Source organism: Macaca fascicularis, chromosome 5 (assembly GCF_037993035.2).
Source record: "Macaca fascicularis isolate 582-1 chromosome 5, T2T-MFA8v1.1".
Lineage (NCBI taxonomy): Eukaryota > Metazoa > Chordata > Mammalia > Primates > Cercopithecidae > Macaca > Macaca fascicularis.
Window position 1 is genome coordinate 16,800,617 of NC_088379.1, and position 25,496 is coordinate 16,826,112.

The 25,496-nt window shown below is 48.6% G+C and overlaps 1 protein-coding gene across 2 annotated transcripts in view; it reads right to left on the reverse strand.

Moving 5' to 3' along the window:
• Window positions 1-222: 222 nt before the first annotated feature.
• FAM184B (family with sequence similarity 184 member B) overlaps window positions 223-25,496 on the reverse strand; it is a 156,403-nt gene continuing 131,129 nt past the window's right edge. For both annotated transcript variants that reach the window (XM_065544819.1, XM_005554545.4), the window contains 8 exons: window positions 20,893-21,046; window positions 15,873-16,027; window positions 12,229-12,401; window positions 9,849-9,995; window positions 7,049-7,166; window positions 5,189-5,293; window positions 3,855-4,054; window positions 223-2,043 (listed from right to left, as the gene is read on the reverse strand). In XM_065544819.1, coding sequence (XP_065400891.1) covers window positions 1,950-2,043; window positions 3,855-4,054; window positions 5,189-5,293; window positions 7,049-7,166; window positions 9,849-9,995; window positions 12,229-12,401; window positions 15,873-16,027; window positions 20,893-21,046 — 1,146 coding nt within the window. In that variant the 3' untranslated portion in view covers window positions 223-1,949. The remainder of the gene's footprint in view (window positions 2,044-3,854; window positions 4,055-5,188; window positions 5,294-7,048; window positions 7,167-9,848; window positions 9,996-12,228; window positions 12,402-15,872; window positions 16,028-20,892; window positions 21,047-25,496) is intronic.

A 25,496-nucleotide genomic window follows, 5' to 3' on the forward strand; every position in this document is an offset into this window, starting at 1 on the left:
AATGTATGATGACAAGTGTTTGTATTTAAAAATGTATTGGGGCCTCTTTTTGATTAGGCGGTAAATTTACCTTTAATATGTAAGTTTGTTTGACAGTTATAATGTATAATCAGCTTTTTTTTTAAGGTGATGTGATTGAGGTTAATGTGAAGTGAACTTTCTATTTCCAAGCTGTCTTCATCTCATTTTACCTTTCTGTGGAAAATCAATACAAGTCAACTATTTTTATTGCCCAGTTCAAAGTTTTATTTAAAGAGCAAAGATTTGACAATGCATAGAATTAACATTGGTTTGTGGGCCACCTCCTGGGCCAGCACCAAAGACTGAAAAAATATTTTGCTCCCTAAAAGTTGTACTGAGTCTTGTCAAATCACCTTGCTCCATCAGAAGGTGAGACAAATCAGTGTGGACTGAGAGCAAGACAGCACCGTGAACAGCCATTCCGGTTCCTTTTTATTCCACTGGGAATTCATGCAATGAAGAAGCAACACACCATGAGGCAAATGGCTCAAACCCAAAGACCAGAGGTTCAGGATATAAATATTTTTTTATCTGTAGAGATGGGGTCTCACTCACTATCTTGCCCAGGCTGGTCTCGAACTCTTGGGCTCATGCTATCCTCCTACCTCAGCCTCCCAAGTTGCTGGGACTACAGGCACCCACCACTGTGCCTGGCTAATTATTACTATTTTTATTTACTATTTTTATTTTTTTGTTTTCTTTGGACTAATTATTTTTTGTAGAGATGGAGGTCTCACTGTGTTGCCCAGGCTGGTCTCAAATTCCTGGCCTGAAGCTTTCCTCCCATCTCACCTCCCAAAGTGTTGGGATTACAGCATGAGCCATGTGCACAGTCTAGAAGATCTTTGACTTCAAAGAACAGATAGTCTCGAGACCTTCACAAATGATCAAGTTGACACTACAGTCATTACATTGAGACCTGTAACTGGGCTAGGATTGGTTATTTACAGAAAAACCTTGTGGTACTTAATTCCAATTCATGTTAACTTATGTTATCTTGCTTAATCCTTGCAAAGCCCTTTTAGAGGTAGGTGTCATCCCATCTATAATCTGCTGCTTGTCTTAGACCAAGGAAGTGAAAATAGGCAGTCCAAGCATGCTACCATCCATTTCTGGTAGGTTTGGTTTGTTTTCTTTTTAGTTGACTTTCCTGTTTATTTTAACTTTTATTCATCTTCCTATTGAGGTTAGATGTGCATTTTGGAATTGCATCATTTTACATAGAAACAGCTTTCCAGTGGAGTTGACTAGCATCCTAAGGACAAGTACAACCACTTTTAAAGTAGATCATGGAAATCACAAAGTCTGATATTCTACAAAATGGAGTATGATGTTATGGACACTAGAAATACAACATACAGGTCATTAGTAATGCTAATAACATTTTCCTATAGATGCTTTTTAATAACACTGGTTTGTTTAATGTCAAGATATTTGTAATGAACTGTCACCATGGACCCATGGAACAATTTTTTTTTTTGGAGACAGGGTCTCCCTCTGTCACCAGGCTGGTTGGAGTGCAGGAGTTCAATCTTGGCTCACTGCAACCTCTGCCTCCCAGGTTCAAGTGATCCTCCCGCCTCAGTCCCCCAAGTATCTGGGGCCACAGGCACACACCACCATGCCTGGCTAAGTTTTGTATATTTTGTAGAGACGGGGTTTCACCATATTGCCCAGGCTGGTCTCAAATTCCTGGATTCAAGCGATACGTCTGCCTCAGCCTCCCAAAGTGCTGGGATTACAGAGGTGAGCCACTGTGCCTGGCAGAGCAGTATGGAGTGTTAATGCCAAAATTTGTTTTAGCTCTCATATATAAATCATATTACAAGCATATTATTTGGTTGGTCGGTTTTAGTTCATTCCTTCAATCAGATGATTTAAAAGAAATGTTTTTCAAGTATCCTCTGTGATGTATCCCAAAGATTAGCTTAGAAAGAAAAGTACTTGGTAAACCATTCCTGGTGCGGAGAGCCCTGTTTCTGCTGGGCTTCTTTGGGCTGGGCCGTTTCACCATCTGGTGTCCTACAAACAAAAAAAGGTTTTTTATATGGTTTTGAAAATTATGCACGAAACAGCTTAATACCCACCATCTTTTCAGGGAAAGGTAACTGCATGTTTACTCTTTAGAAACACCTGAATGGGACCGGCCAACATTAGTAGTGGGAAACAAGTTGTAAAGGATGGGGCTGGGGAGGGAGTACCTAATCCTCATTTTGAAAACAGAAGGTTCACCATTGTTTGGTTCTCTGTTGTTCCTTTGAGACTTAGTGGTTGTAGCTCTGATAATTATGCAGGATTAACCAAACCTACAGATTAAGAGACTTTATTTTTATTTTTTGAGACAGAGTCTCCCTCTGTCACCCAGGCTGGAGTACAGTGGCATGATCTCGGCTCACAGCAACCTCCAGCCTCCTGGATTCAAACGATCATTGTGCCTCAGCCTCCCGAAGAGCTGGAATTACAGGCACACACCACCACACCCAGCTAATTTTTGTATTTTTTTGGTAGAGATGGGTTTTGCCATGTTGCCTACGCTGGTCTCGAACTCCTGACCTTAGGTGATCCACCCACCTCCACCTCCCAAAGTGCTGGGATTACAGGCGTGAGCCACTGAGCCCAGCCTGATTAAGAGACTTTAGAATTCCAACGTGATAGGTTGGGCTCAAGCCTGTAATCCCAGCACTTTGGGAGGCTGAGACAGGCGGATCACAAGGTCAGGAGATTGAGACCATCCTGACTTAACACGGTGAAACCCCGTCTCTACTAAAAAATACAAAAAAAAACTAGCTGGGCGAGGTGGCGGGCGCCTGTAGTCCCAGCTACTCGGGAAGCTGAGGCAGGAGAATGGCGTGAACCGGGAGGTGGAGCTTGCAGTGAGCCAAGATTCAGCCACTGTACTCCAGCCTGGGTGACAGAGCAAGACTCCCATCTCAAAAAAAAAAAAAAAAAAAAAAGGCAGGGCGCTGTGGCTCAAGCCTGTAATCCCAGCACTTTGGGAGGCCAAGGCTGGCGGATCACGAGGTCAGGAGATCGAGACCATCCTGGCTAACATGGTGAAACCTCGTCTTTACTGAAAACACAAAAAAATTAGCCTGGCGTGGTGGCAGGCACCTGTAGTCCCAGCTACCGCGGAGGCTGAGGCGGGAGAATGGCGTGAACCCGGAAGGCAGAGCTTCCAGTGAGCAGAGATCGCACCACTTGCACTGCAGCCTGGGGGACACGGCAAGACTCTTGTCTCAAACAAACAAACAAAAAAGAATTCCAAGGTGATACAGTAAATCTTGAGGAATGTTAGTAATGATACTGAAACTATATTGAAGATTTCTGTGCCAAGTCCTGTGCTAAGCACATCCTATGAATTAATTCCTTTAGTCTCACATCAGTCTGATGAGATAGGTGCTGTATTATCTTAAATTTAGAGGGAAGGATATGGAGACCCGGAGGTCAAGTGACCTGTCCAAGGCCACACAGCTGAGAATGAGGAAGACTAATTTGAATTCAGACCTCCAGGCCAGATAGAGTCCACCTTTTGTATAACCCATGCTGAAGTTTTCAGCTAAGTGATTCAGTGTCCCTTGTCTAATCATCCATGGAAAAAGGCCTTCTGGAATTTGGTACCAGGAATAGTACCCCTTCCAAAGAATGACATAATTCCCTTCTCTTACAGTCTTCCCTTTTGGCTAAATTACCATTTTTCAAAGGCAGGGCTTGTTTTACTACTCTCTATATCGCCCAAATGCCGGGTAATTAGCAGGTGCCAGAAAGAATCCTAATTTCCCTCTTGTCTACAGGGAAATACAATAAGGGCCTCTGCCCCCAACATCCCGTACAACCTTGTGGCAGTTTTTGCATCTGTAGACTGGTTGGGTTTGTAGGGCCGGCCACAGCTGGGGCTTGGGTCCAAGCTGGGTGATTTAGTTATTGGAGGGGCATTAATCCTGGAACTCAGATCGCCACTCAGAAAGTTCTTTGCATAGGAAGCGAGGTTCGGCACGCTGACCACACGGCTGGGCACGTCCTCCATCTTCTTTTTCTGTTTGTATTAATGGAAATGTTAGTGCAGTGCAATGCAAAAAACAAAGCATTATTATAAAAGCAAATAATGCTCACCCAATCAAAATTGTATCGGAGAAGCAGCAACAATTTCATTTATATACTTAACATGCTATTTTTTAAAGCACTTTTCCCTCCAATCTTCATTTTGTATTATAAATAAATATGTATGTTCACAACCTCTTAACCAAAACTTCTGGAGATGGATGTGTTTTGCAACTCAATTTTGTTTAAGATTTTAGAAGGTCATATAACACCCCCAGCAGGGGCTGGGCCCACCCTAGCCTCAAATGCATTCACATTTCTGGAGTGAAACTTACATTTTGTCATACCGAAGGATACATAAAAACTACATGCGAGATCACATTAGTTAGGTCACAAGTGTATTGTCCTGTGAACTATTTTTAAAAATACTATTTTTTGTTTTTAAAATGGAGTCTTGCTCTGTCGCTCAGGCTGGAATGCAGTGGTGCGATCTCAGCTCACTGCAACCTCCGCCTCCTGGGTTCAAGCGATTCTCCTGCCTCAGCCTCCTGATTAGCTGGGATTACAGGCATCTGCCACCATGCCCAGCTAATTTTTATATTTTTAATAGAGTTGTGGTTTCACCAAGTTGGCCAGGCTGGTCTTGAAATCCTGACCTCAAGTGATCCACCCACCTCGGCCTCCCAAAGTGCTGGGATTACAGGTGTGAGCCATTGCTCTCAGCCAAAAATACTATTTTTCAAGAACCTTTAGGATTTTGTGATAGTAGATGAGAATTGGATGTGAATATGCTCATTGTGAAAAATTCCAAAAATATGTACAGAAGTGGAAGATTTTTACTCTTCTCCCTCCCATCACCTAGATAGAGCTATTCTTAATACTAACACATACTTATTCTAGAAAATTTGGAAAATACAAAATCCCATAAAAAATAAAAACCACACATAATCTGCCCAGCCAGATACAAACACGGTTAATACTTTGGACTATTTCTTGTGGGTTTTTTTTTTTTTTTCCAATGAATATTTTTCTGAGTGTACACCAGCCCATAAATAGCCTGTGGTTACCTTTAAGAAAAACGAAATCAATGGAATTGTGTAATGCATTAAAACCAGTAGAACCAATTTACCTTCATGGAAGGGGTCAAATATCCCGGATGAGGATTGAAAGAGAAAGACCGATTCCGGTGGGACATTGCACTGGGGAATGCTGCATAGTGAAATCTTCTCTCTTCCTGGAAAACCAATACAACTGAGTCTAAGTGAGCCTAACCACACAGCACTGGGTTTGACTTGAAGGAAGATGGCTATGAGGGCAGAATGGAGAGAGAAGGGAAGTCCGGAGGAGGAAGGGGAAGTCAGAAGCAAGCTGCCAGACACTGAAGCTTTTGAGGAAGCACCTTTGCTCTTTGTCTTTTATGTCCCCAGCCCCTCTTGTAAAGAAAAGGGCAAGCTTGTGCTTGCCTGGAAATTGGAAATCCAACTGTTCTTAGCATGTGAAGGTAACCTACTGCAGAAAGTTAGTGATTAAGGCAAAGAGAGAAAACCCCCAGGTATGCAAAGGATTTTGCCTGCCTTCTTCCTTTTTTTGACATTTGTGTTGTCTAACATATACAAACAGAGAGAGGGTAATGAAACCCATCCCCCACTTTACTTGTTATAACAATATGGCCAATCTTGTTTGTGTGTATCATTTTCCACTTTTTTCTCTCCTGCTGTATTACTAAATTTCAGTGATTACATAATTTTCTCTGTAAAAACATCGATATGTAATTTCTAAGAAATAAAGATTACTTAAAAAAAAAAACCCATGATACCTTTGTTCACACTTAGCAAATGAGCAATAATTCCTTATCAATGCCACCTAATTTTCAAAGCACAGGGAGATACAGAAGTGAGGTGGGCGGGCAGGAGCAGGCAAAGGGGGAGACATTCCAAAGACATGACTAGCAGGCCTTGGTTGGATACTGAATCAGAGGGAGCTGGGTTCTTTTCAAGGGGTCTAGGGAGTGGCTTTGCTAAGTAGAAAACAGGTGGTCATGTTTACAAAAAGAAGATCAACAATAAAAACACTGATTCTACTACAATTCAAACCTAAGCCATTGTAGATTTTCTCAAATTCTGTAAGTTAAAAAAGCAATATTAACATGGGGCAGATGCTGTTGGACTTGGGAGTAAAATGATTTTTTTTGCCTTCTATTTTCCTGTATTAACTTTTTAGTGCATATGTCTTCTGTAATAATAGAAGAGAAAGGATTTTTTCCCCTCTTTGAGACAGAGTCTTGCTCTGTCGCCTAGACTGGAGTGCAGTGGCGCTATGTTGGCTCACTGCAACCTCCATCTCTTGGGTTCAAGTGATTCTCCTGCCTCAGCCTTCCTAGAAGCTGGGATTACAGGTGCCCACCACCACACCCAGCTAATTTTTGTATTTTTAGTAGCGATGGGGTTGGCCAAGCTGGTCCCGAACTCCTGACCTCAAGTGATCCACCCGCCTTGGCCTCCCAAAATGCTGGGATTACAGGCTTGAGCCACCGCACCCGGTCAGAAAGGATTCTTTTTTTTTTTTTTTTTTTTTTTTGAGACAGAGTCTTGCTCTGTCGCCCAGGCTGGAGCGCAGTGGCCGGATCTCGGCTCACTGCAAGCTCCGCCTCCCGGGTTTACGCCATTCTCCTGCCTCAGCCTCCCGAGTAGCTGGGACTACAGGCGCCCGCCACCTCGCCCGGCTAGTTTTTTGTATTTTTTAGTAGAGACGGGGTTTCACTGTGTTAGCCAGGATGGTCTCGATCTCCTGACCTCGTGATCCGCCCGTCTCGGCCTCCCAAAGTGCTGGGATTACAGGCTTGAGCCACCGCGCCCGGCCAGAAAGGATTCTTTATAAGGCAAGATGTTAGGGCACCTAGAGAAATGCTGGGTGCAAGTGAACGCCCCTCCCAGAGGAGCTCGCAGTGCCCGGCCAGGCGCGTGGGCGAGGCGCCCCCTGACAACCTCACCGTGAGCTGCTTGATGATGTCCTCTCTCTCCTTCAGGCGAGTCTGCAGGCGGCCTATGAGCTGAAGGTCCTCTGGCCTGGACGCTCCCTTCCCTGGCTTCTCTCCGGAATCTTTCAGTCTGTTTCAAGCAGGCATGCAGTCAAGTTCCCCTTATGGCAATTACTCAACAGGAGGGAGATGGGCACACATGTGCCTCAAAGCACACGATGGGAATGCCATCCTGTGTTCAGCCTGGCCAGGGAGGCTCAGATAGCAGCAAAAGCTTGCCCAGGACCCGCCGGGGAGATGACTTGCAGAACCCAGGATCCCAGCTCTGTCAGGTCCCCTAAGGCTGCAGGGCCAGGAAGCAAAGGCCCGTGTGTGCAGCTAGATGGTGCACTCAGCGGGGGCTTCAAGAGCCAGGGATGCTACTGGGAGAACAATGCCGCGAGGGTTCTCTTAATGCTCTGTCGCCATCTGCTGGCGGACACGGAGTGCGGTCAGTGGCTGCTACCCACGGCTTTTTTTTTTTTCTTTTTTGTTTTTTGAGACAGAGTCCCGCCCTGTCGCCCAGGCTGCAGTGCAATGGCGCTATCTCGGCTCTCTGCAACCTCCCTAGTTCAAGCGATTCTCGTGCCTCACAGCCTCCCGAGCAGCTGGGACTACAGGCGCGTGCCACCATGCCCAGGAAATTATTGTATTTTTAGTCGAGACAGGGTTTCACTATGTTGGCCAGGCTGGTCTGGAACTCCTGACCTCGTGATCCGCCCTCCTTGGCCTCCCAAAGTGGCGGGATTACAGGCTTGAGCCACCACGCCCGACCCCCACTGCTTTTTCAGCCTGAAGCCAGAGAGGAGTTACTAGGTGGTGGGGAGAGGAGGACTGGGGCTGCAGATAATCTACTGACTAGAGTTGGTAAGAGCCCAGGGCTTCGGGTGAGATGACCCGGCTTTAATACTGGCTCTGCTTTTTTCTCGACCTTGGGCATCATTTCACCTGTGTGTGGGCCTCAGTTCCCTCTCTTTTAAAGTGGGCATGAAACTGGGTGGTTGTGAGAATTCAACGTGATAATGGGAGCCTGGCATGTAGTAAGTGCTCCTTAGACTGTAGCTGGTAAAAGCTTTCCTGCTGGCTTTTGGATGATTTGCATTGTATTGGAGACAGTGGAGATGTTTTTAAGAGCTCAGGCTAAAGGTCACACAGGCGACATTTAAACTCAATTAATGCTGCCTGACCTTGGGCAAGCGGCTTCACCTGTCTGGACCTGGCTTGCTGCCATCACATCCTAAATGGTCTTCTTGCAGTCACCCCCTCCCCCTGTTTCTTCTCAGCAGTCAGAAGTGACCCTGTGAAAAGGCAAGTCAGGCATGTCACTCCTGCCCAGTGCCTTGTGATGGCTTCCCAGGGCACTCTGAACACATCCAAACTCCTTCCCAACAGGGCAGGGGTTCCTTCACCCAGCTCCTCTCCTCCCCTCCCCCTCCCTCTCATTCTGTTCAGCCACACAAGCCTTTGGGCTGTTTTCAGGAGCCTGAGGCAGGCCCAGGGCCCTTGCACCTGCTGTTCCAGCTGCTTCTAATGCTCTTCCTCCAGATGCCTCAGGAGTGCCCTCACCTCCTTGTCCTTAAATAGCACCTCCTCACAGAGGCCTTCTTTTGCCCACCCTTGCCACTCCCAATCCTGTCTTCTAGCACTTTCACTGCCTGGTATAAAGTTAACTGTTTGCTTTTTTTTTTTTTTTTTTTTGAGACAGGGTCTGTTTTGTTCTGAGACAGTCTCTCTCTCTGTAGTCCAGGCTGGAGTGCAGTGGTGCAATCACGGATCACTGCAACCTCCACCTTCTGGGCTCAGAAGATCCTCCCACCTCAGCCTCCCAAGTAGCTGGGACTATAGGCACACACCAGCATGCTCAGCATTTTTTTTTTTTTTTGTATTCTTTGTAGAGACGGAGTTTCACAATGTTGCCCAGTTTGGTCTCGAGCTCCTGGACTCAAGGGATCCACCCTGGGCTCAAGCCTCAGCCATGCAAACAAAGTGCTAGGATTATAGGCATGAGCCACCAAGCCCAGCCTGTTTGCTTATTTCTTATCTGAATCTTCAGCAGAATTTGTGAGCCTATGAGAGCATTGTCTTTGTTTTGTTCCCTGCGGTGACTCCAGAGCCTAAAGCAGTGCTGGGCATACAATGGTTCCTTAACAAATATTCGTGAAGTACTGTTGTGAAGATGGAATTAGATGATACAGATTAGAACAGAGCAAATGCTCATAACTGAGCAGCCCTGATCCTTCTGATTTCTTCCAAGTGTGAGGGTTAAACCAATGCTCATCCTCACAGATTCCCAGTGCCCTGCAGGAAACGGGAGCACAGCCTCATAAAATGAAGGGAGACTGATGAGCCCCTGGCTTGTTCCCTGCACCCATCCCCTACTCAGAACTTGCTCTGTTGCTGAAGCTGGAGTGCGGGGGCCTGATCTCCACTCACTGAAAGCTCTGCCTCCTGGGCTCAACTGATCCTCCTGTCTCAGCCTCCGGAGTAGCTGGGATTACAGGCGTGTGCCACCGCACCTGGCTAATTTTGTGTTTTTAGTAGAGATGGGGTTTAGCCATGTTGGCCAGGCTGGTCTCCAACTCCTGAGCTCAAGTGATCCGCCTGCCTCGGCCTCCCGAAGTGCTGGGATTCCAGGCGTGAGCCACCGTGCCTGGCCAGGACCCAGGACTTTGAATTTGAAAACCAGGAAAGCCCAGGGCCACGGGGGTGAGTTGGCCACCCTACTGAATGGCACACTTGCTAGTCCCTCCCTGGGGCCCAAGGCCTCACTTACTCGGCTTCCAGGGCAGCCAGCCGGGCCTGGAGCTGGGCCTGGGCACTACTGAAGTCTGCCACCATGGCCTGCATCTCCTTCCGGTGTTCCTGGCGGAGCGTCTCCACCTCCCTGGTCCGCAGGGCTTGCTGAGTCTCCTCCAGCAACCTGTGGTGGACGAAAGCACAGCCAGCTTGCCCAGCTCCGGGGACGGCGCCCCTTGGGCTCTGGGGTTTATTCCCCTCGTTGCTGCCCAGTTTGGGAGGCCTCAGTGGGGAGAGGTTGTGATCTGAGGACACCTGTGATAAGGAGAGCTGAGGTCTCCGAGTTGTGGAGTCCATGACAAACCCCCACTATGGGACCCCTTCTCAGCACCCTCCCATCTCAGAAGGAGAAACCTGAGCATGGGGACAGCCTTCAGGCGGAAGCGATGGAGAGCAGCCCTACAGGGGAGCCCCAGAACACACGCTCTTCACTTGGGGCAGGCGGGGAGGCAGGAGGCCGAGATTCTCTATCAGTATCGCCTGAATGCTGGGACTCTGAGACCCGGGAGACCAGGTCTTTCCTAACAACTACAATGCAGTGGAAAGCTTCCCTGAACTTTGTTTTTTTGTTGTTGTTTTTGTTTTGAGACAAAGTCTTGCTCTTGTTGCTTAGGCTGGAGTGGAATGGCGTGATCTCGGCTCACTGCAACCTTCGCCTCCCGGGTTCAAGCGGTTCTCCTGCCTCAGGCTCCCAAGTGGCTGGGATTACAGGTGCCCGCCACCAGGCGCTGGCTAATTTTTTTGTATTTTTAGTAGAGACGGGGGTTTCACCATGTTGGCCAGGCTGGTCCTGAACTCCTTACCTCGGGTGATCCACGTGCCTCAGCCTCCCAAAATGCTGGGATTACAGGCATGAGCCACCATGCCCAGCCATTCCCTGAATCTTTATCCCTCACCTTTATCAAAATAGGTGGTTATGAAAATTAAATGGAGCCGGGTGCAGTGGCTCACGCCTGTAATCCCAGCACTTTGGGAGGCCAAGGCAGGAGGATCACAAAGCCAGGAGTTTGAGACCAGCCTGACCAACATGGTGAAACTCCGTCTCTACTAAAAATACAAAAAAAATTAGCTGGGCGTGGTGGTGTCCGCCTGTAATCCCAGCTACTCAGGAGACTGAGGCAGGAGAATCACTTGAACTTGGGAGGCAGAGGTTGTAGTGAGCTGAGATCACACCACTGCACTCCAGCCTGGGCAAAAGAGCAAGACTCTGTCTCCAAAAAAGAGGAGAGGAGAGGAGGGGAGGGGAGGGGAGGGGAGGGGAGGGGAGGAAGGGGGGAAGGGGGGAGGGGAGGGGGGAAGGGGGGAAGGGGGAGGGGAGGGGGGAAGGGGGGAAGGGGGGAGGGGAGGGGGGAAGGGGGGAAGGGGGGAAGGGGGGAGGGGAGGGGAGGGGAGGGGAGAATTTAATGAACAAGCCCAGTCAAGGCTCAAAGCAATTTTGGGCCAACACAACAGGGTTCAATGTACACAGTTGACAAATATTAAGAAAAAAGGAATCCTCAAGACATTAAAATGACAAAAAGAAAATTATGAGCAACTTTATGATTGGCATTAAGACATTCAAAAACTTAGATGAAATAGATGAATTCTTTGAAAGATACCAACTGCTAAAGCTCACTTAAGAAATAGACAATATGAAATGTCCTAAGTCTTTAAAGAAATTGAATTTTATCAAAAACTTTCCAACAAGGGGGAAAAAGGCTCTGAGTTCAGGATTGATGATAGGTTATTCACTTCTACAATTAACCAAGCGCTTCATTCATGCTAGGGACATGCCAAGCCTCCTGCACACATTCCACTGCACTCTAAAACAGCCCTGACAGGCGCGGTTGTTTTTGTTTCTGAGACAGGTTCGGGCTATGCCAGCCAGGCTGAAGTGCAGTGGCACGATCTCAGCTCACGGCAACCTCCACCTCCCAGGCTCAAGCAATCCTCCCTCCCAAGCCTCCCTAGTAACCGGACTACAGGCACGCACCACCACGCTTGGCTAATTTTTGTATTTTTAGTAGAGACAGGGTTTCACTATGTTGTCCAGGCTGGTCTCTAATTCCTGACCTCGTGATCCGCCCGCCTCTACCAGCCAAAGTGCTGGGATTACAGGCGTGAGGCGCCATGCCCGGCCGGACTCCCTTTTCTATTTCAAGGCACTTTATCTGCGGTTTTGAGATCTAGAATTTCGGGAGCTCTGGGACATTTCATGGGTCAGAGGAGTAACATCTGTGAAATGCTGGCGCATTAAGTGTCTAGTGTCTTGCGGGGCAGGATGCCGAGGGAGTGACCCATTTCAGGTCTCAGGCTCAGCGAGCCGCAGTGGGGGAGGGAGGGAAACTGGTGAGCAGGGGCAGGGGGCGGTCACCCACCTGCGCTGGTCGCGGAGCTGCTGCGCCTCCTGCTGATGCTGCTCCACCTCCGTGCGCAGCCGCCGCACCGCGTCCTGGAGCTGCGCGTTCTCCTCCCAGAGCCCGCATCCTTCGCTGGAACCCTGCCCATCAGCGCCCGGTGGGGAGCCGGTCTGGCCCGGGCCGCCCCGCTCCTGAGGAGAAGGCAACCAGGAGGTGTTTTCAGGAGGCGCAGGGGCGGACACGTTACAAAGGACCAGAGATGTGCTGCGGCGAGATGGAGACCCACGGGCGACCCGCCCAGGCTGGAGCCTGGATGGGTCCCCTGCAGGGACTCCCATTCAGTCTCTTAAAATTTCCTTCTTTGGGTGTTGGCCAAATCTGGCCCTTAGAGTTTAATAAAACTGCTGAGCCAAGAATGGGGCTTGCATCCAAATGAACACCAACCACACTCCACCTGCCTGGGTGCCCTCCCTGCCTGCCTCAGTGAAGTCCTCCCTCAGTGAAGTGACACCGCCTCAGTGAAGTCCTCCCTCAGTGAAATGTTCAGTGAAGTGACACCGCCTCAGTGAAGTCCTCCCTCAGTGAAGTGACACCGCCTCAGTGAAGTCCTCCCTCAGTGAAGTGTTCAGTGACGTGACACCGCCTCAGTGAAGTGTTCAGTGAAGTGACACCGCCTCAGTGAAGTCCTCCCTCAGTGAAGTGTTCAGTGAAGTGACACCGCCTCAGTGAAGTGTTCAGTGAAGTGACACCACCTCAGTGAAGTCCTCCCTCAGTGAAGTGTTCAGTGAAGTGACACCGCCTCAGTGAAGTGTTCAGTGAAGTGACACCGCCTCAGTGAAGTGTTCAGTGAAGTGACACCGCCTCAGTGAAGTCCTCCCTCAGTGAAGTGTTCAGTGAAGTGACACCGCCTCAGTGAAGTCCTCCCTCAGTGAAGTGTTCAGTGAAGTGACACCGCCTCAGTGAAGTGTTCAGTGAAGTGACACCGCCTCAGTGAAGTGTTCAGTGAAGTGACACCGCCTCAGTGAAGTCCTCCCTCAGTGAAGTGTTCAGTGAAGTGACACCGCCTCAGTGAAGTCCTCCCTCAGTGAAGTGTTCAGTGAAGTGACACCGCCTCAGTGAAGTGTTCAGTGAAGTGACACTACCTCAGTGAAGTCCTCCCCGCCTCTCAGGGGAGAACTGATGAACTTTCTCTAATACCACCAAATATCGCTAACTCTGGCTCTGTAAGGGGTGACACTGAAGATAATATGTTTCCATGCTGGTTTCCTTGGCTAGATTGGGAGCTATTCCTCTCTTCATCTTTCCAACCCTGTAGCACCTAGCCTGGTGTATTCTATAGGTGCCATGTGAATGCTTGCTAAATAAAATTGTGCTAGAATGTCAGTAGTTCAGGTAGAAACACAAAGATTGCTGTCCAACAGCAGATGGGGTCAGATTTAATCTGTGATTAGTGAATGTTCCAGTTTTCAAATTCACTCAAACATGCCCGACCACTTGTGCAGGTTATCTGTTCACTGAACAGTGATTGCACAGCTGTGCACAGGGAGAATCTGTGGCCCAGGCCCCATGTCCCTGCCTTCCTGCCCTGGGGTTGGCATGGTGTGGGATGCCTGTGGGCACCCACTTGGCACTCTCACATGCATAGCCTGGAAGAGCAAGAGCAGGGGGGTTACTGCCTTGTGAGGACAACCTGTGACCCATGGAGGACAGAAACGGATGGAAAAATGCGTTCCCCTCTTGGGTCTCTGGGTAGGAGAGATATGAGAATTAGATTCCAGTGGGACGGACTCCACTTAGCTCAGCGGTGGCCAGTTTGGGCCTGCAGTCTAGCATGTGTCCCCTTCCCTTTCCTTTTTGACTCCTGCGACCTGGGCTGTGCCTCTTTGCTGACACCCCTGCATCTGCTCTCTGTGTGGGGTATCACCTGAGACCACGCTTTCCTTCTAGAGGGTTCAGGCTTCCCTCCTATGGGGCGAAAGTGAGGGCTGGTGCACAGGTGGCCAGGTAGCGGCTCATGCACTCAGTGCTCCTTGGCTTCTATCCCAAGCCCTCGGGCAAACACTGTCTTCCTCCATGGCCCAGTCCCCAGCTGTCATCATCCCACGTTTCCCCTGTCCCCTCCCATTGGTACCGGTGGCTCCCACCCATCTAAACACTTAATGGAACACATTCTGTCTTCGCTCTGCTAGACCTAACCACTGGGCTAACCTGTGATTCATCATTTGTTAGTATTTTTCATATAAACATAGAAATCGCCTTCCTATGCTCAGCAACAGCTAAATCTGGCACACATGATTCCCATGTCCCCGGGACCTTCAGCAGGACTGGGCCACCAATGAATCCTCACCATCCACAGGCACTGGTGGAGACTCTGCTGAGGGCTAGGAGTGGGGGTGGGGCGGCGATGAGGCAGAACAGATGGGTTATCCTCAAAAGACTCTGATCCAGTCTAGGCAACAAAGACGTCCATGAAATGGCATGTCCCCAACAGGACCGGGTGGTAGATCCTAAAGTCAGCTGAGCTGTCTTAACAGCAAGTGCTCCAGGATCTCAGAGCCAGAGGGGGCCACTGTGTGCCAGGGAAGACCCCCAGCATGGGACATGCTGGGCAGCATCCCAGGCAGGAGGAGTGGCACAGGCAAAGGATGAAGGGAGGGTGCAGATGCTGGGTTTATGAGCCACAGGGAATATGGCAGGACATACAGGTCATAGTCAGTGGTGGAAGCTTTTCAATGCCAAGTTGAAGCATTTGGAGCTTTCTCCAGTGGGAACCACCAAAGGCTTTATGAAAAGTGATGCTGGGCTTTGGGGGAATACCTGAAGCCATACACTATGGACTGGAGGGAGAGAGGACTGGGCTGTTAGGAGGTGACTGTGCCACCCAGCTAGACCGGGAATGATGGATGTGCAGGGAAGGGGCTGATGGGCAAAGTCTGAGCAGGAAGAGGAAGGAGAGCCGGCACTGAGTCTGGGTGACAACGAAGCTGCTCCACTTAGGGGAACAGCAAGGTCTAGACAGAGCCTATCTGGAAAAATGTTCTGAGAAATTCCCCTGCAGATCCAAAGGAGTAGCCCAGACCAGCTGCATCGAGGGCCTGGCTAGCACCAACACCCTGAGATACCATTGCCTCTGAACTATAAATAACATGCAGCGCTTAAGACCATTTTTTTTTTCTTTTCAAAGACAAGACCCTGCAGGCCCACCCAGTATCCCACAGGCCTGTGGAGAAGGGTCTTCCCCGCTTCAGGCAGGGGGCAGGGGGCAGGGGGCAGGGGGCAGGGGAATGACTGAGTACCCAGAGCCCATCCTTTTTTTTTTTTTTTTGAGACAGGGTCTTGCTGTGTTGCCCGGGCTGGAGTGCGGTGGCACAGTCATAGCTCACTACAGCCTGAACTCCTGGGCTCAAGTGATCCTCCTGCCTCAGACTCCCAAGCCAGGATTACAGGCATATGCCACCACGCCCAGCTAATTTTTGATTTTTTTGTAGAGACATAGTCTTGCTATGTTGCCCTGGCTGGTCTTGAAATCCTGGCCTCAAGTGGTCCTCTGGCTTTGGCCTCCCAAAGTGCTGGATTCCAAGTGTGAGCCACTGCACCTGGCCTCAGAGCCCATCCTTTATGGGGCCCTGAGGCCCTGATGCTGCTCTGGGAGGGGTGCTGACCTCTGTGGTGATGATGTGGTCCTTGCTGTCTCCTGGACACTGGCTGCTGGCTTGCTGTCTGCCCAGAGCCCTCAGCTCGGCCTGCAGTGCCTCCAAGTCCTTCTGGTGCCCAGAGCAGGCAGCTTGCTGCTCCGACAGCTCCTGCCTAAGGGACTCTGGAAAAGGGAGAGCAGTAGGGAGTTAGTTGCTGGGTCTAGGCTGAAGCCTGTCTGGTGGGGACAACAGTCTCTGGGGCGGGGGTGGATGAAGTGAGGGGCTGCTGAAGGCTTGTGGTGGGTTGAGTTCCCCAAACCTTTTCCAAGATAACAGTAACAACAGGGCCATGTGTGAAAACTGTTCTCATTTAAGTCCACAACCATCTTTTCTGGTATGAATTATCCCCCTCTCCCCACCACTGCTCCATTTTAGGATGAGGGACCTGAACATCAGAGAGGGTGAGTACAATGCTCAAAGCCACACAGCTATTAAATAGTGGAGTTGGGATGCAAAATTTCAAGTGGTTCTTCACTCTGAACCCCCTGCTTGCCCTCTACTGGTTGGTTAGGATGGGTGGCAGGTGAGGGCAGCATGGCCTGAGCCCAGGGCCAAATCCTGTGACAACGCTTGGCCTCAGCACCAAGTTAGGAGACCAGGCAAAGAACAGGCAATTATCAAATGACCCAAAGGCCTCTACTGGGGGCAATGGTCTCAAGTTGGAAAGTTTGAAGTTTATGTCAGCTTTTTTTTTTGAGACGGAGTCTCGCTTTGTTGCCCAGGCCGGAATGCAGTGGCACGATCTTGGCTCACTGCAGCCTCCACCTCCTGGGTTCAAGCGATTCTCCTGCCTCAGCCTCCCGAGTAGCTGGGACCAGGCACGCACCATCACGCCCGGCTAATTTTTGAATTTTTTTAGTAGAGGTGGGATTTCACCATTTTGGCCAGGCTGGTCTCGAACTCCTGACCTCAAGTGATCCACCCACATTGACCTCCCAAAGTGCTGGGATTATAGGTGTGAGCCACCGTACCCGGTCAATGTCAACTCTTAAAAAGACAAAATGTTCACAGGTTCTTCTTCCCACGGGTGTGGGGTCTTGGCTGGATCATGGAGGCAGGAGATGGCATGTCATCCCAGCAGGATAGGAACTACAATGGAATCATCCAGAAGAAATGTGTACATTCTCTTAAACTCAGGGGAGAGTAAGACCAGAAACTTGAGCTTCCCCTCTGAGGATGGAGACTGATTTCTAGTACACTAGACACTTCCCAGCATGATTGAAACAATTATTTTAAAATGAATATTTTCTGATAGAGCAGATGCTATTTAGTGAGATATTCCTTTCAAAAAAGATACTTTTTAAGTGCTTGTAAATTTGATACTTTACTTTTCTGTAATGAGCTTTTGAGACTCTGTATTTTAGTTATTGAAAATAACCTTTGAAACATTGTTCTGATCATTCCATAAGCACTCAGCACAGGTTTTAGTACACAGCAAGTGCTCAACATGTATTTGTAAAATAAACGATCTTTAGAATGAAAATGGATGAGGTGATAAAAGTGTATTAGTTATAAAAGCTTTCCTATAAGCTTACTAACCTGCCCTCAAAGGTTAACTATATTAAACACGTGCAAAAGCATAGTGTATTTGGATGACATTAAGATGAAAAATTGGCCGGGCGTGGTGGCTCATGCCTATAATCCCAGCACTTTGGGAGGCTGAAGTGGTTGGATCACAAGGTCAGGAGATCGAGACCATCCTGGCTAACATGGTGAAACCCCATCTCTACTAAAAATACAAAAAATTACCCAGGCATGGTGGCAGGCACCTGTAGTCCCAGCTACTTGGGAGGCTGAGGGAGGAGAACGGCATGAACCTGGGAGGCGGAGCTTGCAGTGAGCCGAGATTGCGCCACTGTACTCCAGCCTGGGTGACAAAGCGAGATGTTGTCTCAAAAAAAAAAAAAAAAAAAAAAAAAAAAAAGATGAAAAATTTACTTGGTCATCTTTCCTTTCCAGCAGAATTTTGATAAAGTGATTTCTATAGCTTATTTTCTTAAAAAAAAATTCTCCAAACACAACCCCATTTTTTGAAAACTGTTATCACAAGATATATGCAATAAAACTTTTTACCAAATCATAAATTATAAGGTATTCATTCTTTACCCTCCTCCTTCTTTCATACCTTCCCACCATTCATCTATCCATCCACACATCCATCCCTCTATCCACCTGTCCATCCATCCACCCATCCACTTATCTATCCATCCATTCATCCATCCATCCACCTATCCATCCACCCACCTATCTGTCTGTCCATGTATCTGTCTGTCTACCCATCTGTCCATCCATTCATCCATCCACCGATCCACTCATCGGTTGCTCACCCAATCATCTGCCCATCCATCTGTGTGTCCACCCATTTGTCTGCCCACCCATCTGCCCATCCATACATCTCCATCTGTCCATCCATCCATCCATCCATCCTTCCTTCCTCCTGCCCATCCATTGACCCATTTTTCTGTCCATCCACCTGTCCATCCAACCATCCATTCACCCACACCCCATCCACTTGTCCGTCCATCCATCCATCCATCCATCCATCCTTCCTTCCTCCTGCCCATCCATTGACCCATTTTTCTGTCCATCCACCTGTCCATCCAACCATCCATTCACCCACACCCCATCCACTTGTCCGTCCGTCCATCCATCCATCCATCCATCCATCCATCCATCCATCCATCCATCCATCCATCCAGCATGTCTGGGTTCCAACCCTCTAGTAAACACCCACCCTCCCTGCCCTCTCACAGGGACCTATGGTATTGCAGGTCAGTTGTGTCTCACACAGATATCAGAAGATGAATAATCAGCTTCAGGAATATCTCATATCAACCTGCCATTGCTCTAGGTGCTCGCGCCTTCCCTTGAAGACTATGATTTTTTGGCCTCACAGAGTCCACAGAGCCCCTTCTTCTTGGGACTGGTGCTGAGAAGCCCAGCCTTTCCCCAGGGTCTTTCCAGGGATCCCTCCTGATTCTTTTCTTCAGGGAAGAACGGGGCTGCTGTGGAGTCAGAAAAGCCAGGGAAGGGGTGGCAGGGACATCTGCACTGGCAGCTGCTGCTGGGTGTTGGAATCACCAGGGTGTCCAGCCTGACCTGTCCATGGGGAGCCTTGGACCTGAGCCATGTGGCACAGCCTGGATTCTATGTTTACATGCTGCTGACTTCAGCATTTCCCATGTGGACGCCTCCATTCCAGGGTAGCTGCTAACTGGGAAGTCTATGAAACTTCCTGCTTCTCACACCACTTCCTCAGAAACATGCAGTCAGTGGGACACGCTTTCTAATGAGAACTCAAACAAGCAGCAAGGTAGAGCCTAACTCACTTATGGAGGTAAAGAAAATGTTGTCCTCCAGAATTCTCTTTTTACTTTTTTTCCTAATTAATTTTTTTTTTGTAGAGATGGGGTCTTGCTCTGTTGTCCAGGCTGGTCTTGAACTACTGACCTCAAGTGATCCTCTCTCACCTTGGCCTCCCAAAGTGCTGAGACTACAGGCATGAGCCACCACACTCAGCACTCAGAAATCTCTTAAGAAGAGCCCTGTCTAGTTTTGGAAGAAATATTTAATAAAGCCAACAAGATCTTTAGTGCTTAGCATGAAATGGTGAGAGGTATTTGTCTTGCTCTTAAGAGTGAGGAGAAAGATAAGAGTATAGGAGAAAATGAGTGACAGGGATGATCTACAAAAATGACAGAGGTCTCCAGAATCAGGCATGCAACATTGAAATATTCAGTCATGGCCAGGTGTGGTGGCTCAAGCCTGTAATCCCAGCACTTTGGGAGGCCAAGGAGGGCGGATCACAAGGTCAGGAGATCGAGACCATCCTGGCTAACATGGTGAAATCCCATCTCTACTAAAAAAATACAAAAAAATTAGCCAGGCGTTGTGGCGGGTGCCTGTAGTCCCAGCTACTCAGGAGGCTGAGGCAGGAGAATGGTGTTAACCTGGGAGGCGGAGCCTGCAGTGAGCCAAGATCACGCCACTGCACTCCAGCCTGGGTGACAGAGCGAGACTCTGTCTCAAAAAAAGAAAAGAAAAGAAATATTCAGTCATAATTTAACAGGGAACACTTACATAGACTTACTATATACCAGGCTCTATTTGAAGCACTTCTCATGTATTTACTTATGTAATCATCATTACGGCCCAGTGAGGTGAATGCTATTATTATCCTCATTTTATACATGGAAGACTGAGGCACAGAGCAGTTAAGCAACTTCCTCCCCGAAGTCACACAGCCAGTGAATGTTAGAGCTGAGCTTCACACCCAGGCAGTTTGGCTCTAAAGATCTTAACTACCTCTGTTGACTTCCAGGATGCTTTGTGTGAGTGTTTTATTGATGTGGCAACTGAAAAGGGGCAGAGTTTTGAGCTGGGGATGATGTGGGGGCAGGCAGAGGAAGCAGAGCCTGGAGGCCTAAGATCCCCCAACTTGCCGAAATCTTCAGAACAGAAATGAGAGGTTAAGGCAATGCCATGAAACTCATATGAAGGCTCAGAGATCTGGGTTACATGCAATAATAATGATAATGATAGTATCTACATTCACTGGGCTCATGTTATATGCTAGGCACTTTATATTTAATATCTCATGTAATCCACACAGTGAGCCTATGTGGTAGGGACAATTGTAATTCCATTTTATACAAAAGGAAAATGAAGCTCATGGTAAGCCATCCCAGGGTTCACAGCTAGTTGGTGGCAGAGCCAGGATTGTCCCTGACCTGCGTGCCCGAGAATGCTGGAGCCCTGACCTGTGCGCCCGAGATTCCTGGAGCCCTGGCCTGTGAGTCCGAGAGCCCTGGAGCCCTGGCCTGTGAACCCGGGACTCCTGGAGCCCTGGCCTGTGAGTCCAAGAGCCCAGGAGCCCTGGCCTGTGAGTCAGAGAGCCCAGGAGCCCTGGCCCTCAGCTTGTCGCTGGTTTCTACGTGCAGACCCTGCAGCTGGCCAGGCCCTCCTTGGTGCACTGTTGGGTGTATACCTAGCAGCAGGGCCTGCTGTGCCTGCATCCTCTCACGTTCCTCCTGCAGCTCTTGCCTGGCCTTTTCCTCCAAAGCCTGGAGCTCCAGCCGGTGTGCCTGGTGTTGGATCTGGAGGCTGTGGCTGGATTCCTTCTTCAAGCGTTCCTCTGTGGCCTGTGGGAAAAAGTGGGGACAAGAAGGCATGAAAGTGGGCACAAGGGTGGGAGACCTGACTCCTTTGCCAAACTCTTCTGAGCCAGGATGCTCTGAAGACTTGCTCTCTCCCATGGAGGGCTTATCAGGCTACAGAGAATGCTGTAGCAATAGCCTGGCCACAGCAGCCATTTTGTACCAGGTGAACCCACCCCCTTCCACAGCTGATTGGGCGAGAGTGGATACCTCTTCTAAACCTGGGACAATCAGAGTTCCTTTAATGCAAATTTGATATGAAGAGGTGGGGGATAGAGCAAAAGAGACTGACAGGCAGATACTGACTCTGTGGCTCCAAATTTACCATACTCAGGAGCACTAAGGTAACTATCTGACATCTGCTGCAGGACCAGTGAGGTGGAGGCGGCCATCTGTGGAGGAAGCCCAGGGCTGGTGTGCAGAGCAGAGCAGAGCAGAAATGACATGAGGAGGGGTGAAGGATCCCTACAGCTTTTCAGTCCCTGCTCTTGTTTGGTCCTGAGAACTGGCTGTGTCTCTGTCCTTGGGTTCATATTCATTCATTCTTTCTTTCCCTACTTTTTATTTTTGGTTCATTTATGCTTTCACTCAACAAACATTTATTTACTGAAGTCCCACTGTGTGTCGAACACCCAAAGCAAGTTTTGTGAGCAGCTGGGTAAACTTTAATAAGTGTCTCTTCATTGCCTGCAAGTTGGTTTCTGTGAGAGGCACAAAAACAACCCCTAAGATGTCCATGTCTGAAAACTGAGCATGTTACCTTACACGGTCAAACGGACTTTGCAGATGTGATTAAGGATCTTAGATGGGAGATTATCCTGAAATATCTGGGTGGGCCTCAATCACAAGAGTCTTTATAAGAAGGCTGTAGGAAGCTCAGTGAGAAAAGAGTTGATGGTGGAAGCAGAGGTCAGAGAGACAGAAAGAGGGAGAGAGAGGGAGAGGGAGAGAAAGGGAGAGGGAGAGAGAACACCAGATTCGAAGCTGCTACACTTTTGGCTTTGATAATGCAGGAAGGGACCAGAAGCCAAGGAACTTGGGTAGCCTCTAGAAGCTGGAAAAGGCAAGGACGCACATTCTCCTCTGCAGCCTTGAGAAGGAACCAGCCCTGCCAATTCTATGATTTTGGGATTTCTGACCTCCAGAATTGTCAGATAATAAATCTGTGTTATTTTAAGCCACCAGGCTTGTGCTAGTTTGTTACAGCAGCAATAGGAAACTGATATAGTTTCTGTTTTGCTTTTTGTTTTTCAGTTAGGAGAGTTCCAGTTAATATATATCCCCAGGTTTTAGATAAGGAAATGAGAGATGGGCACTGGAGAGATGAATTTGGTTTCCCAGGGTCACACAGAAAAAGATGCAGAAAGTATTATCCCCCCATTTTTTTTTAACTCTTTTTTTATATATATATGGAGAGGGAGAGTCTCGCTATGTTGCCCAGCTGGTCTCAAACTCCTGAGCTCAAGCAATCCTCCCGCCTCAGCCTCCTGAAGTGTTGAGATTACAGGCATGAGCCACCACGCCCAGGCACCCACCCCCGCTGCCATCTTTTTTAACAGAGCAGGAAACTGGGGCCAGAGAGGCAGGGGACCCGCCTGCAGACAGGTGATGGAAGAGGCAGGATCGTGACCCATTAGTGGTGGAGTCCAGGGCCCAAGCCCTTTCCACTCACTCATGCAGTGGACATTTCACCAAATTTCCTCTGGGATTTCACCAAATGCATGAGGCTCCTGCGAGGGAAGAACTCAACCATCTTGGAGCCCAGTTGGCCTCCTGAACCCAGCGGATCATGTGGAGGCTTTCCTCAGCCTGTCTCTGCCACCTGTCACTGGGGATAGCAATAGGGAACTGGTCTCACTCCTTCCAGGGGAAACTCAGTCATTCTGTGGCGAGTTTCTTTTTCTTTTTCTTTTTTTTTGAGACAGGGTCTCACTCTGTTGCCCAGCTGGAGTGCAGCGGCACAATCATGGCTCACAGCAGCCTTGACCTCCCAGGTCCAAGTGATCCTCCTACCTCAGCCTCTTCAGTAGCTGAGACCACAGATGCTCGCCACTACACCTGGCTAATTTTTTTTTGTAGAGCTTGGTTCTCTCTATGTTGCCCAGGCTAACCTCAAACTCCTGGCCTCAAGTGATCCTCCTGTCTTGGCCTCCCAAAGTTCTGGGATTACAGGCGTGAGCCACCATGCCTAGTTGCGAGTTTATTTAATAAAACAGAAAAGCCTCATACTTTTCAAATTCTCTGATACCTTCCTCCTCTTTCCCTTGCTGCAAGACTATTTAATAAAACAGAAAAGCCTCATACTTTTCAAGTTCTCTGATACCTTCCTCCTGTTTCCCTTGCTGCAAGACTATTTAATAAAACAGAAAAGCCTCATACTTTTCAAATTCTCTGATACCTTCCTCCTTTTTCCCTTGCTGCAAGGCTCAGAGAACACCAACTGGTGACATTTTTATCCCTAGGGAAATGGGGATGGAGAGGTTGAAGCCTGGCTTTGCAAGAGGGAGCCAAACTCTCTCACTCTGACCCAGCCTCTCTCCATCCCTGGGGGCAACCAAAGATTCAGGTCAGCACTGCCCACTCGCTTGCTCAGGAGCCCTTGGCAGTGAGGATCACACAGGGTGCAGCATTCAAGGCTCAGGGCAAGTTGGAGACTCATTCCTGGTGAATTTCTCCAGCTGCTATAGGAGGGTTACCTTGATCTTGTGGTGGCCAGTTTGAGGCCTCCTGAGGGACCTAGTTTCACCCTGTCTCTCCAAAAGTCCTGTATTATATAATGTCTCCATTCCCAGTGCTTCCAAATACCTTAGACAACTCCCTCATGGCTTCCACCCAACGATCCCAGCAACCTGTTTGAGGGGCTGCCTTTTCCCCTAGAGGTGAGCTACGTAAGGACAGAGAGTGTAGCGATGATCTGGTATCTCCGCAGCTCTGCATGATGACAGCTCGTGGCAGCTACTCAATTAATGCCTGCAGGATAGATGAGTGAATAATACAAGTGGACCTTTTAAAAACTACGCTGTTACTGAGCCGTGCACTGTTCTAAGTACTTTACAAGCAGTATCCCTTTTGATCTTCATAACCATCTCATAAGATTCATACTACCATCTATCATTTTATACATGAGGAAACTGAGGCACAAAGAAGCTAAATGACCTATCTGAGCTCCCACACTTTGTAAATGGCAGATCCAGGACTTGAACGCAGGCAGCCCATTCCTAATCGCTGACACAGGAACTGGGGCTTATACCCGATGGGCAGAATGTCCTTTCACTTTCCCTTGGCCGGGACTCAGACCTTATGAGTCCAACCCGCTAGGGCCCCTGGAACTCCCTGCCTCAGGTGGGTGAAGCCCCCTGCCTGTCTGCCTCCTGTGAGAAACTGGGGTCCACAGCATGGAGGAATAAAGCTTGGCCATACACAAAGGTCAATATCACCCAGCAGCGAATACACCTGGGATCTCCCCACACTGAGCTCTTGCAGATTGTAAGCTAAAGTGAAAACAGATTTAGAAGAATTAAAGAAATAAAGAAATAAGGAAACTGACATCTTTTTTTGAACACCTAATAAGTGCCGGGCAGTCCATGTGCATTATTTCCTTCCTTCCTTCCTCCCTTCCTCCCTCCCTCCCTCCCTTCCTCCCTTCCTTCCTCCCTCCCTCCGTCCCTCCCTCCCTTCCTTCCTTCCTCCCTCCCTCCCTCCCTCCCTCCCTCCCTCCGTCCCTCCCTCCCTTCCTTCCCTCCCTCCCTCCCTCCCTCCCTTCTTCCTTCCTTCCTTTTGTTTTGAGACGGAGTTTCGCCGTGTCACACAGGCTGGAGAGCAATGGTGTGATCTCAGCTCACTGCAACCTCTGCCTCCCGGGTTCAAGCAATTCTCCTGCCTCAGCCTCCCAACTAGCTGGGACTACAGGCGTGCACCATGATGTCCAGCTAATATTTGTATTTTTAGTAGTGTTGGGATTTCACTATGTTGGCCAGGCTGGTCTCAAGTGGTCTGCTCATCTTGGCCTCCCAAAGTGCTGGGATTACAGGCGTGAGCCACTGTGCTCGACTTTCTTTCTTTTTTTTAAAAACTTCTCTTATATTCTTCTCAGGGGAATATGTGCATTTAGTATAAAGAGCCAAATAGTATTAAAAGAAAGGAAAATAAGCAGCCTCCTAGTCCTTTCCTCCTCCCTCTCTGACTCCTCTTCTCTGAGGCAGCCATTGTCAGCTCCTTGTTTCTTGTTGTATTTACCAGCATTTAAAAGACAATGTTTCCATTCTAGTGTATCTTGATCATTTTTGAGACTATGAATTGTCTTTCTACTTTAGTAGATCAGGATTTCAGGTCTCACTCACTCTATGTCTTCCATTCCTTTTACATAGTATACAATATATATTTTTAATATATTGAAGTACACTTCCTATTTTCCTTATAGAGAATATGTAAATAT